This window comes from Pseudozyma hubeiensis (genome assembly GCF_000403515.1).
Source record: "Pseudozyma hubeiensis SY62 DNA, scaffold: PHS57, whole genome shotgun sequence".
Lineage (NCBI taxonomy): Eukaryota > Fungi > Basidiomycota > Ustilaginomycetes > Ustilaginales > Ustilaginaceae > Pseudozyma > Pseudozyma hubeiensis.
In genome coordinates this window covers 525,226-537,368 of record NW_012133839.1, presented here as the reverse complement: position 1 = coordinate 537,368, position 12,143 = coordinate 525,226, and the positions used below count along the sequence as shown (strand labels likewise).

General features: G+C 55.9%; 5 protein-coding genes across 5 annotated transcripts; 3 read left to right on the top strand and 2 right to left on the bottom strand.

The window, feature by feature from the left end:
• Nucleotides 1-1,763: 1,763 nt before the first annotated feature.
• Nucleotides 1,764-2,630, top strand: PHSY_006090 (GPI anchored protein; the record flags this gene model as incomplete). Its single annotated transcript, XM_012336693.1, has 1 exon — nucleotides 1,764-2,630. One exon carries the CDS (start codon nucleotides 1,764-1,766, stop codon nucleotides 2,628-2,630), a length of 867 nt encoding a protein of 288 aa, XP_012192083.1.
• A 133-nt stretch (nucleotides 2,631-2,763) lies between these two features.
• On the bottom strand, nucleotides 2,764-4,656 carry PHSY_006089 (transporter; the record flags this gene model as incomplete). Its single annotated transcript, XM_012336692.1, has 1 exon — nucleotides 2,764-4,656. The coding sequence occupies one exon, from the start codon at nucleotides 4,654-4,656 to the stop codon at nucleotides 2,764-2,766; it is 1,893 nt and encodes a 630-aa protein (XP_012192082.1).
• A 1,825-nt stretch (nucleotides 4,657-6,481) lies between these two features.
• PHSY_006088 (cAMP-dependent protein kinase regulatory subunit) lies at nucleotides 6,482-8,349 on the top strand (the record flags this gene model as incomplete). The annotated part of the gene is made up of 2 exons (XM_012336691.1): nucleotides 6,482-6,526; nucleotides 8,194-8,349. 2 exons carry the CDS (start codon nucleotides 6,482-6,484, stop codon nucleotides 8,347-8,349), a joined length of 201 nt encoding a protein of 66 aa, XP_012192081.1.
• A 116-nt stretch (nucleotides 8,350-8,465) lies between these two features.
• On the bottom strand, nucleotides 8,466-9,319 carry PHSY_006087 (hypothetical protein; the record flags this gene model as incomplete). The annotated part of the gene is made up of 2 exons (XM_012336690.1): nucleotides 8,466-8,709; nucleotides 8,847-9,319. The coding sequence occupies 2 exons, from the start codon at nucleotides 9,317-9,319 to the stop codon at nucleotides 8,466-8,468; spliced, it is 717 nt and encodes a 238-aa protein (XP_012192080.1).
• A 211-nt stretch (nucleotides 9,320-9,530) lies between these two features.
• Nucleotides 9,531-11,987, top strand: PHSY_006086 (potential fungal zinc cluster transcription factor; the record flags this gene model as incomplete). Its single annotated transcript, XM_012336689.1, has 1 exon — nucleotides 9,531-11,987. The coding sequence occupies one exon, from the start codon at nucleotides 9,531-9,533 to the stop codon at nucleotides 11,985-11,987; it is 2,457 nt and encodes an 818-aa protein (XP_012192079.1).
• Between the last annotated feature and the right edge of the window lie 156 nt (nucleotides 11,988-12,143).

The window sequence follows — 12,143 nt, the reverse complement described above, 5'->3', positions numbered from 1 at the left end:
ATGCCCTGATGCTTCTTCAGTGCCGCTGCATTGAAGACTACCTGACCGCAGTTGCATGCCACCAGGCCGCTGGCGGCAGCTGCCTCCTGAGATACACGCACACCAGCATGGAAGCAGCGGATGTGGGCGGTGATGTTGGAGGGGGAGTAGCTGAGACGGCAGACAGGGCAGACAACAAGGGACATGTTTACAATGGGAGCGTGTGGCAAAAGTGGAATGATCTCTCTCCGTCCATCAAGGAAGTCTTTGTAGTGCACGTCTCTCAGAGTTGACTATGAATGTCTGCGTTGTTGACTTTGGATGCCTTGGTCTTTTGTAGTGCATGTCTTCTGATTTGTAGTCTTGACTTTGACGCGCAATATTCCCAGATAATTCCAATGAACTACAACGCGTCCCAGAAAATTTGTAGTGCACGTCTTTGGCAATACAAAGATAATTCTGAGCGCGCGTCTCCAGCGCCACTCTATCTTGCTTGTTCGCCATAAAACCGCAGTCTGGATTAAGCACATTCTAACAGATGAGGAGCTCAACATCTTGGCGTCTAATGTCTGGCATATGTCTGCTAGCCCTATCGACAAGATCACCACCGCATTCATCATGACTTTATGTGAAAGCACTTGTCGCAGGCCTGGCGAGTTCTTGCCCAAATTGGTCAACAGGGATGGCGAAGACAACGCTGCAGAGGAAGCCAAAGGAGAGGGATTAGATGCACAGGAGGCAGAGTATGGTGAAAGAGAGTCAGGAGACAAAGAATTTGGTTATGACAAGAAGTATCACAAGGCCAATGTTTTGAGCAGTCCTGGGCCTCTCAGCTTTGCTCAAGCTTCTTCTGCTGCAGGGGCACGCCAGTCTGCAACCTCCTGAGCAATTGCCACATTGTCATCCGTTCCAAGCAACCTTGGTCCTTGCCCTTCTGCCATCTGTTAGGACCTCCACGCGCCCACCAGATCTCGACAACCGATCTGGCTAATTGGTTATTGGTTTCCCCAATGATGTGGGGTCTTGCATTGCCTCCCCGCTCTTATCATGTTAACCGCAACCGTCTGCAAGGTAGTCTCAGGTCCCCAGATGCTGAGCAAGGCCCCTACTTCGGCTTGATGTTTGCTGGAGGTTTGGAAAGAATTGCCAGCCCTGCAAGTATATTCCAGCAACCCTCAAGAAGAACTCTAGGTAAACTCTTCTATATCGTGACTCCCTGTTCAGACTTGTCACAATGAAGCGGAGATCAAAGTCCAGCTGTCTAATTGAATGCAGATCGTGTTGTATTATTCTAGAACATGTCACATTGCATCGAACCCTGTTTGGCATTCGGCGAGGCGGCAGGCCGCTCTGTGGTGTTTTGCTGCGTTGCTTGATCTCAATCGGTTTGGCTATCGCTGTTGCATTCTTCGGCGCTAATTTAGAGCCAGAATCTGTATCAACAGGTTGTCGTCATTTCACACTGGCAGAATGCTACAAGCGACGTGCACGCCCTTTGTTCCCAATGAGGAAACCTCATCTCGTATATTGTGGTCGCATCCATGATCTCAGCTCCACGTTCCTGCGCCTACGTCTCAACTGCGCCAACTTGACCGAAACACGACAAGGAGGATCCGATCATCTCGACCTTTGGGGCTTGTCAGCACAGAGCACTGCGTGCTTGTATCGGATCTCTTGTCGGTTCAAGGAGTTTGACGGAATTTAACCTACCCAACAGCGCCTCGCTAGGGGGACCCATTATCGCACAAACGGCCACCTGAATCACCTTTCGGACAGCACTTGCCATGTCTTTCTTCACCCGTAGAGAATGGGCTCTGGCAGCACTTGTCCTTTCCCTCACCTGGCTTCTCTCAACTGCGGCACAGCCTGCAACTCTGCTGGCGTCAACAGCGACTTGCGACACCAGCAGCAGCTTGCTTGCCATCGGTTTCAGGAGGCTGGATATCTTGCCAAACAAGATTTCTACCAAGGATCATGGACGACAAACCGTCAGCGACCTGACCGCGGTCTGGGTTAGGATCGAACATGAAGTGATTCCAACAGTATCCCAATCTGGTCGACTCGAAGGACCTCCATCACTAGATAGTGCGTTGGAAGAGGTGTTCGGACTCGATCCAGGTCTCGATCTCCGAGAACGCCAACTTCCAACGATGTGCAAGACCGCCTTGGGCTGCCTTGGAGAAGCCGCACGTGGTACGGTCAATGGGACAACCGTGGTTGCTGGCTGGACTGCGAACCGATCTGAAACCGTGACCAGCACCGTGCGCAACTACCTGACCTCTGACGACTATGCAAATGCAAATACTCTGACGCAAGGATCAGTGGTGAGTCTGGTATTGCAATTCATCGAGTATTACATCAACATACGGGTCGCATCGAGGTACGCTGGCAATCCTGACTGCACCTCGCAGCAGCAGGCCAACGTCGTCGAGGAGGTGAATGCGGCTTGTGGTCGCCTTTGCAGCAAATTGGAAAGCCTGCAGCGTGCAGAGAATGGAACGACGCTGAAAGCGATGCAATCGCACGGCTACACTATCCCGTCAAACGCAAAGGCGGACTCGCAGACCAACGCGGTATCCATGTCGTGGGGCTTTTCGGACCAGCCCGCCGACTTTTCTCCCGTCTGTCAGCTGTACGGTCTCGACTTCTGATGTTCTTCACGAACGTGGCTTGCCAAGATGGCCGCAACGAGCCAGGTGCAAGAGACTCGCCATTTCACGTCATGCTATAGTATACTGTACATCCAACCCCTTTACAAATCTGACCGCAATCTAGATCGAGGTCCTAGTCGTCTTCAAGAACGAGATCGTCACGATCCGCATCCCAGCGAATGATGCGAAAGACCTTCCAGTTGAGCGACGCCTGACGAATGCGCTTGCCAAAGAAAACAAACGGAATCGCAAGCAAGAAAGCAGCGGCCGAGATGGAGGCCATTTCACCGAAAGCGTTGAGGTAGCCTTCGTTCTGAACCCACTTGTTTGTGTAGAAGGCGAGCAGGAAGCCAAAGAGCGCCTTGTAGCCGAGGATGCACGTCACCACCTCCTCCGAGATTGGCTTGTACGAGTCGACAGCGTACACCAGCGGGACCATGGTGCCGGCCACGATGGTCCAATTGCACAGAGCGATGCCCAACGTCGGCACGATCCAATGGAGACGATTGTGGATGCCAAGACCGTAGAGAACCAGACCAAGCGGACTGGTGACGATCGCGGGGAAGGCGGCTGGTAGGCGAAATTCGGGCTCTCGGATGCCCGAATTCTTGACAGTGGCACGATGGCTGATCTTGTCCGCGAGAGGACCGGCGACGAGACCAAGCAGACTGGCGATGATGCCGGCGAACCAGCAGTAAGCGACTTGAAGCGGTCCAAAGTGGTAGGTCATGCCGTAAGCGAGCGCGACGTTGCTCGCGACGGCGACTACAAAGCCTACGCTGACAGCCCAAACAAAGGCGGCCCATGCAACTGCGGGGAGCATGAGCGCCAGCCAAGGTCGCATAAACAGGGTGAGGAAGCTCTCTTGCGTCCAGATGCCGCTGTAGAGGCTGAGGTTCTGCGCCCACGTCTTTTTGTGGGAAAGGTCGATGTGACGGTGCTGGCTCTTGGTGACCGTCTCAAGCGCCGGTCTGCGGAAGGAAGTCTCCGGGAAGCTGAAGCTAACAAGAATGCAGATGACGGCGATGACAGGACCGTTGACCCAGTAGATGTATTGCCAAGGATATGTGTTGATGATGGCGCCGTCGATGATGATGCCGAATGCCACTCCGACCGAAAGGAATGCGTTGTAGGCTGCCATGGGAGTGGCCCTCTCGTGCACGAACCAAATGTCGTTGATGGTGAGCGGGCCAAGCATCTCCCCAGCGCCGGCGGCTGAGCTCATGATCATACGGACGGCGAGCTGGGCGCCGAACGTCTTGCAGGCGCCTGCGCCAAAGCAGCACGCACAGTATACGATGTAGGTCAAGACATAAATGGGTCGCTTGCCGAACTTGGACGCCAAGGGAGACCACCAGAACATGGAAAAGCCAAGCATCAAGGCGGCGCAAGAGAACAAGTAGGCGGTGGTGGTGGGGGCGGTGCCAAAAGTCATGCCGGTCTGGATGATGGCGATACTGGGGCCGGCAGTGGTGAGGTTGGACATGAAAGCGCCAAGGCAGACAATGCAGGTCAGGTACCATTTGTATGCGCGAGACCAGTTGAGGGGATCGTTGGGGTCATTGGACGGCGTTGGAAGGAGGATGATATCTCCATCAGCGGCCACATTCTTAACAGTTCCGGCAGTGGCGCCGAGGGTGCTGATCTTTCGCACCACATGACTGTCGAATCCTGGCCGGCTGGCCTCATTGGTCGAGTAGTACACAGGCGTCAGATGAGATTGGCGTGCTTCATCCTTCTCGCCGACGCTCCCTTTGGTGGAGGGTTCCCTTTCGGCAGCCATATTGACTCGAAACTGATGAAGCTCAGCCACTGCGCTACGAAACAGCTTGAATAGGTTTTCGTGATGGACGAGGCAAGCCTTTTGTTGTCTTGTGATGGAGGAGGGGGCGGGTGCGAAAAGAATGCGGGGCTCGAGCCGATCTCGAACCCTCTTTATGTTGACAGATCTCAAGTAGGCAGGATGTGGGGTAAACGAATGCAAGTAGGCAGGATGTGGGGTAAACGAATGCAATGCTCTTTTCATGTGGCTGGCACGCTCAGATAGGCCCTCATCGCAGTGCTGCTAGAGGGGCGAGGATTGTCCAACACAGCGGCGCGGCGCCCCGACCCCGCTATGACCGAGTTGCCCCCGCACAACTTTGCGGTATAGGTCGACGCCAGCGCCTACACGCTCAGAACCTTGGAAGGTTGGAGTGGGGCGAGAGGAAGACACTGCTTCGGCAACGGAGGGTGGTTGTTAACACACCACTTGATCACACCGGTGCTCGTGTAGGTTCAGAGTTTTGCATAGAAGGACACCTTTGATATATCGTGGAAGGGCGGGGCATGATACTTCAAAGCTTTCCAAAAGGGCGGTCACGACAGACGCGATTCGGTCGCTGTGGGGTCAAGCTTGTGTCACTCGAGTACTGCAGTTGTACAAAATACGGCGTCGTGTCAGAGGCCGAGCGGACGATTTGCGAGGTTTTGGTGTCTAGTCTACACGTGGTGTTAGACCGCAATCCCACACTCGGCCCCCCACACCACTCGATCCAAGCGTCGGGAGCCATTGGCCAACATCCTCTGTCGCCACTGCCTAATGCGTGTTGTGAGCTCAGTTGCTCCACTTGCGTTTCGGTGCGGTGGGGGACGCTCGTGTTAAACTACCCTTTGGTCGAGCTCTAAATGGCGTGTCGGAAAGATCCAACACGTCAAGATATCTGCTTGCAGCCTACCAGGCAGATCGGATGCTTCAGACGACGTGATCGGCCCGATTAGCAAGGTTGCGCACTCCGAGCGGGAAGGGGATGCTACCTCGCGCGTCGATGGGAAAACGACTCGCGAGGCGGAAGGCGGGGGCCGAACCCCAGCGTAAAGCTAAGGAGTTGGCCGGCGCTTCGATTCGCGCAAGACCTTGCTGCGGTCCTTATTGCCGTATCTCTTCAAGGAGCGGACCCAGAATGGACAAAGTCACCGTGAAGCTTGCCTCTGCATACGCATTCAAACCTTGTAAACTGCCACTGTGTCTCTGTGTGCCAACACACGAAACCGCGACGCAGGCGTACAATGCACACAACAGTGCGGTTGTACGATCGTCGCCTGCGTAGGACCGTAGGAAGCTGTCTGAAGCAATGCAATCTCCTTCGGCATTGGGTCATTGTCGCCTGAATTTGACGGCTTGCCACTCACACACCATTGGTTCCCCCGAGCCTTGCGTGCCGAAAGCGATCCATATGCGAGGTGTTGAGGACAGTGTGGGTGCTGACACGGGAAGCACTCACATGCAAATGCAACTTAAATGCATCGAGGGCCCGAGGGATGTTGGGATTCGGCAAGGTCGTTCATACTGCCATCCCTTTTTCACATTGGGGCCGACTTGTCGCCGAACTCGCATGCTGCAGCTGGGTTGTCAGCAGCAGGGAAGACTACTTGATTACAAAGTTGAGAGCCGAACCCCTTTTGCTTTACCCGCAATGCTGAGGGGTGGCAACGGTCGACGAAGAGACCGCCAGGGATTGGGCTATACGCGCTGCTGTGTTGTGCCCGCGACCCACACAACTTGCGCATGGTGCAGAGTGATCCGGAATTCAAGCTGCATGAATGATTGGCCGAAGCCAATCCTTTTTCCATTTCTAAGCGAATTCGGAGTTCGCCTTCTCTCACGGGATGCACCAAGATTCTATTTCTGGCAGCACACGCCTTGTGCTCCCACACGGCAGCATCGGTCGTCTCTGCTGCTGATGCTGCTGCTGCTCCTGCCTTTCACACACACAGCTTTTTTGCTCCAACACTGATTTCGCTGCAACTATTGCCGCTTCCCGATGCGAAGTCGAAAGCCTCTCTTCGAGGTTTTCCCGTGTTGCCGAAGGATGCAGAGCGCCCCGCTCGATCTGTTCCCTTCGAACGAGAACGTGGTACGTGATTGTCCTTTGTGTACTGTGAGCCCGAGCACATTGTATAGACTGAGATGCTCGTGCACACTGGAACGACGACGAGGATGGCGACATGCAGAGTTGCCAAGGTCGACAGGTTGCAAACAGGCACACTACAGCAACAGCGCAGAGAGGGCGAAACAGTTGCCAGATTCTTGGCTCGCTCGTGGTTGCGTTTCACAGAGACTTTTTGCTCAGCTCACCTCCCCATTCGGTGAATTCGGCGACCGAGACAGTGATGCAGCAAAAAGTGCGAAGCCGTGCCGAATGACTATTCTTAAGTTTTAATGCAATTCCAAGAATTGAAAAATGTGCTATTCTTCGCTGCAGATCTGCAGCGGAAGATGCCACATCGACAGGAGCCAGTTTTTGCGCGCCTGTTTTGGTGCCTGTTCTTGCTTGCTGCCGATTCGCAGACGAAATGAACCGGAGTCCGGGACCTTGCAAAGGTCGCGTGCATAGCTGATCGGAGCCCTATGTCGCAGCTGCTACCATCCAAAACTGACTAGCTTGCGAGCCATGTTGTGTGCAATGCTAAGACACGCGCCATTACATTTTGCGCTGTTGTAGCAACAGGATAGAACGTGCAGAGGAAGAGAAAATGGGCCGCGCCGCTAATGACTCCGGCACCGACTCGGCGATGAAAGGGAAAATAGGTGACTGGTTCCGAAGTTCTGGGACGTTGAATGGATGATGATGTCCAAGTGTCTCTGTTGAATCTGCAACGGCAATGCAGGCGGCGACCGATCTGTGTTTTAGTGCGTGTGGGCCCGAAAAGTCAGACGGCATTAGACGCGTTGAGCAGGTCTCAGTCGACGTTCGGTTCGATCAGATGTCGAAGTGTGCCCCGAGCAACGACCGGATGAAATGGCGCCCATGAGCATCTTGGCAATGTTCGGGCGGTAACACTAGGCAGCGTCTTCGGCTATGTATGAAAGCAAGGGGACGCCTCCTTGGTAAGCGATCGGACGCCCATATCCAAGGTGGCCCGGACTCGCCAGACTGAGGACGTAGAGCAGATGGCTACGGGTGCCGGTCGCAGTTTTACCTCTGCGAGTTGCGAGTTGAAGAAGGCGTGTTCACGCACCGATCGAGCACGAGGTGGAAGCCACGGGGGGCAACAGCAGCTTGACGTAGCCACGCCCAACATGGTCAGGTAGAGCGGGTTTTGGAACAAAGGTGTCCGCTTCCGATCCCGATTGTCTCGTCGGACTTTGATTCGGTCTTTGGCCCTGGCTCTGGTAACTCAGGCGTGGCGTTCGGCCCGTCTTTTTACACAGCGAACGCGCGCAAGCGACTTTGAGTGGAGTCTAGCGCCGTTTTATTTTCGCTTGTCAGCAGTCCGCTTCTCTCCGGCCTTCACCGCACGACAGCCTGGAGCATGGGTGAGCACCACACGTTGTGCAGTCGAACTCCAACGAATGCAAGGGTAACGGTGCTCTGAACTGCCTCTCGTTCTGCACCGATGACGAGTGCGTTCAATTCACCATGCTGGGCCTCTGATTCGGTATTCGGAACCGAGGCACCGGCGCCGACGTATTGCCGTGATGACAGCTGTGCAAGCCACACTGCAGCCTCGCTGACAGATCGGTCGGCAAGAGCGCCGGGCAAATTGATTGTGTGTGTGATGTGACGTCTTCTTCTTCCAGAGGGAACGCGCCGATGAAGTCAGAATTCGGATCGACCGGCTGGCTGTGTTGGCATCAAGGTTTGGGGATCGCTCCAGTCGAATTACTTGGGCTTGGCTGACAGTGCCGCGCCATGGCTCGCTTACGTGGCTCGATGCCGGCCTTCGCTTTTCCTGAGTCTCGCAACGGCCCAGTGCACCGTTTCCTGGGTCGGCTGGGTGGGATGCAATTACGAGTGCACATGCATGTCACTTTTTGCCACCGCAGCTTCTCACTTGAAACGCTCTCATCGGTCAACCCGAGTCGAACGCCTGCTCGGAAGAGCAACGCCGTTGATTCACGCTTCGCGCCACTGTCCTAGCAACGCGAGCGGGCTTCCCGCATTTCGTCGGGTCCCTCTTGCTGCTGCCTGCTGCCTGCTGCCGCTGCTGCCGCTCGGCGGCGATCCAGATCAGCCACCGTAACACGTTGGGGACCCGAAAAGCCGAAAAATTCCCATCGACGGCTCGTCCGGTGCCGGCCTTGCATTTGCAGCCACTGTGCGAAGCCGAGTTCATGAATTATCGGGTGCAATGCTTCGCGGCTTGTCTCACCTGTCGGTTCGTGCTGCCGTCGAGAGATTCTATCCGCGTATCAAAGTAGTGTATGACCCCTGCTCTGGGTGACTGCCGAACCGGTCCGGTAAGCCAACTGTCTGCAGATCCTCGGTCCACTGTACAGCAGGCCGCCACCACACCGGAGCCGCACAACCGCATTCGCTTGCTGCGCTCCGTATGTATGCTGATGCTAGACTTGGGTGTGGCTCGTTTGCTTCCCGAAGACATACTCTATGGTCCGACATGCTGCCGGTAGTGCGAGTGGGGCAGGCCTTGGCGATCTCCTTCTTCTTCTGGACCGCCTCCGCAGATGGCTGTGACTGCAACTTGGCGCCACCGCGACGTGCCTGCGACCCGAGCCGCTGTGACCTCTCCGCAACTCGGACGGCTTCTGACCTTCCGAATCTTTCATTTGGGAGCCGTTGCGATCCGATTCGTTCGCACCTCAAAACTTGATTCATCTCCTCTCCCTCACACTCAACCCTTTTCCATTTGACCCTCTTGGAAAGTACCATCGCCTCGCACACCATCATCCTTGTTGGCTCTCGCATCGTTTGCTTGACAAGAAGCACCTGCAGATCCTTTCGGTCTCTTATGCATATCCATACGAGGTTCTCGCTCCGCTCAGATAGGACTTGGCTAGCTTTGCTTTCCTGACGCCGACGGTAGACCAACCTTTCGACTTTTTAAGCGCATTCGCATCGACGCGACGCATCGACTCCACCACCACAGCGTCTCGGTTAAGACGCCTGTATCAGCATCATGTCGGAGCCAAAACCCGCGCAAAAGGGCTCGGTCTTGAGCAACCTCGACGGTGCTGCCGAGGCTCCCAGTCCACCCGCCACGCCCTCAAATCAGGGCCGTTCCATCACACCTGACGACAAAATGCAACTAGCCGATCTCAAGGACGGCTCCGACATGCCCTCCAGCATGAAGGATGCCGAACCCGAAGCCAAGAAGCGCAAGCGGTCCCAAAGGGCTTGCATCCGCTGTCGTGGTCAGAAGCTCAAGTGCGACGGCGTCTTCCCATGCGCGCGCTGCCTCAAGCTAAAGCTCGTCTGCAAGGAACCCTCCGAGGCCAATTCGGGCGGCACACCTTCCTCAAACAAAGTGCACGCGGATGACAGGGACGGCAAGGCCCACAGCGCCTCTTTCTCCTCCTCGACTTCCACGCGTCCTCAGTCGCAGGCTTCACTCCACTTGACAGCCAGTGGCCTACCATCGCACGCTTCAGCGCACCCTCCCTACGCCTCCACCATGTCGGACCTTATGTTCGTCGATCGCACGCGCGGCGCAAACCACATGCACGCCGGTGCGCACCACCGCGAAGCGATGCACCACCACCAACCTTCCGAACGCTTTGTCTATTCCCTTCCAGACGCAGTGCGTCGCATCGACAATCTCGAACGCACAGTCGCCCGTCTCGCCGAAAGGGTCGATGGCCATCCAGCAGCACCTTTTGAGCGCAACGGCACTGGCGCAGCCGCCCGCCCTTCTTCCTCTCGATCCGGCGCCTCGCCACAAAAGCCCGAGCGCAAGCGCCAACGAGCTGACTCCGTTGATGATTCCGATGCCGAAGTCGATGAGCTCCAGGATGTCGCCTCGGAAGCCAGCGTTCCGCTCCAGACCCTGTCTCACCACGACGCTAGCAACAGCCACGGATTGCGCGGCGCCGCCGAAGAGCCGTCCGGGTCCAGGCGCTCCTCCAATCCGGCCATCCTCACCACCCGAGTGTCTCCTGCCCTTATTCGCCCTTCCAGCGATGGCACTCGACAGGCGCCCGCCAGTAATCCAATCGACGCAGGTTTCATCACGCTCGAGATGGGTCAGATATTGTTGGAGGTCTTCCTCACCTACTGCCACGTGTTTGCCCCCTTCCTCGACCTCGACAGCAAGATCAATGCAGCGTCCCTTTCTCATTCCGAGCCTTTCCTCCTCTCTGCGTTGGTCACGATCGGTGCTTTGTATCAAGACTCGCACGCACAGAGCGATAATTCTCTCCGCTCCGAGATTCATGCAGGACTAGCCTCGTTTGCGCTCGATCAGCTGGGTCAGCAGCTCTGCAATCCAGAGCCAACGATTGGCTCTGTACAGGCAATCCTTCTCATAGCATACTGGCCCCAGGCGTTCCCGGGATCGCCCGACGAAAAGGTGCTGGCGAGTCACGCATCCAACGTCTTGCAGAGTGTTGCCCGGCATGCACAGACGGCTGCGCTCGACGGCGATCGCAACGCTCCGCTGCTCTCGCATCGCCTGCTTCCTCTCTGGGCCTCCCTCAGGGCCTTTGAATCGTTGGCTGCCATCGACACCGGCAAGGGCATGGATCTCACCGACCACGACCTTCTGCTGGCAAAAGCGCCGCGCCCACCACGCAGCTCAATTCCGACGCCTTACCTCGTCCGCGCAGCTTCCATGCTCAAAGAGCTGCAGATGTGGCTTGGCGAAATGTCTTTCAATTCACCGCTTCCGCTTGCTGAAGCACCTCCGGGCAACGCCCGATCGAACCTGACACACGACTGGGATCGTTTCAAGTACCTCCAGACTCAACTGTTCGACTTGGAAAAGCGATGGCTCGCCTCTGAAACCGACTGCAGCCGGCTCGAAAGGATCGTGGGCTTGGTCGATCGCTGGACCTTGCAGATCTATCTGGCAGCTGTTGCTCTCAAAGTCGCCGAAATGGGGCGTCCATTCAAGGGCAGCAATGGGTACGACGCCCGATACGAGGAGGATTCGGCGAGGTTCGTTGTTGCTTACAGACACGATGTACGTCAAGCGTGCCAGGTGCTTATGGATATCTTCACGGATCCCGAGATCAGCGGAGCGCTCCTCTACGCTCCAGGCTATTTGCTGCGGCGCTTCAGCCAAGCAGCCGCAGCGTCTGCCCTTCTCATCGATTTCCACGATGCAGACCAGACAAGATCGACGCAAGAGTTGATATATCTGTGCAGCAAGCGTTTTGATCAACTGGACATAACTGATTCCTCGACTTTCACAGCTCATCTCTCGTGGCTCGTCAAGTCAAGCTTCCAAAAGGTCGGTGGCAGATCCTCGGGGCACGACCGCGACGCACCTATCGAAGTCAAACCGCCCAGCTCCATGTCGCTCGTCGATCGTCGCAGATATCTCGGCTCTGATCTTTTCAGTGTCTTCTTTGGCGTTGGCCCAACGATTGATGCGACTACCAGCATGGGTAACAGCGCCTTCTTGACCGGCTCGTAGCTCTGTGTCGGATAGCAAGCGCTCTACGTCCGCAGACCATGCCCCTGCTCGAGGTCAATCATCTGGTTGCAAACCATCTGTATTTGTACCGCTCCACGACCCTACCGACAATGCTACGACAGTCCTGTCATTATGGATGTTTTCGTCCGCCCGCTT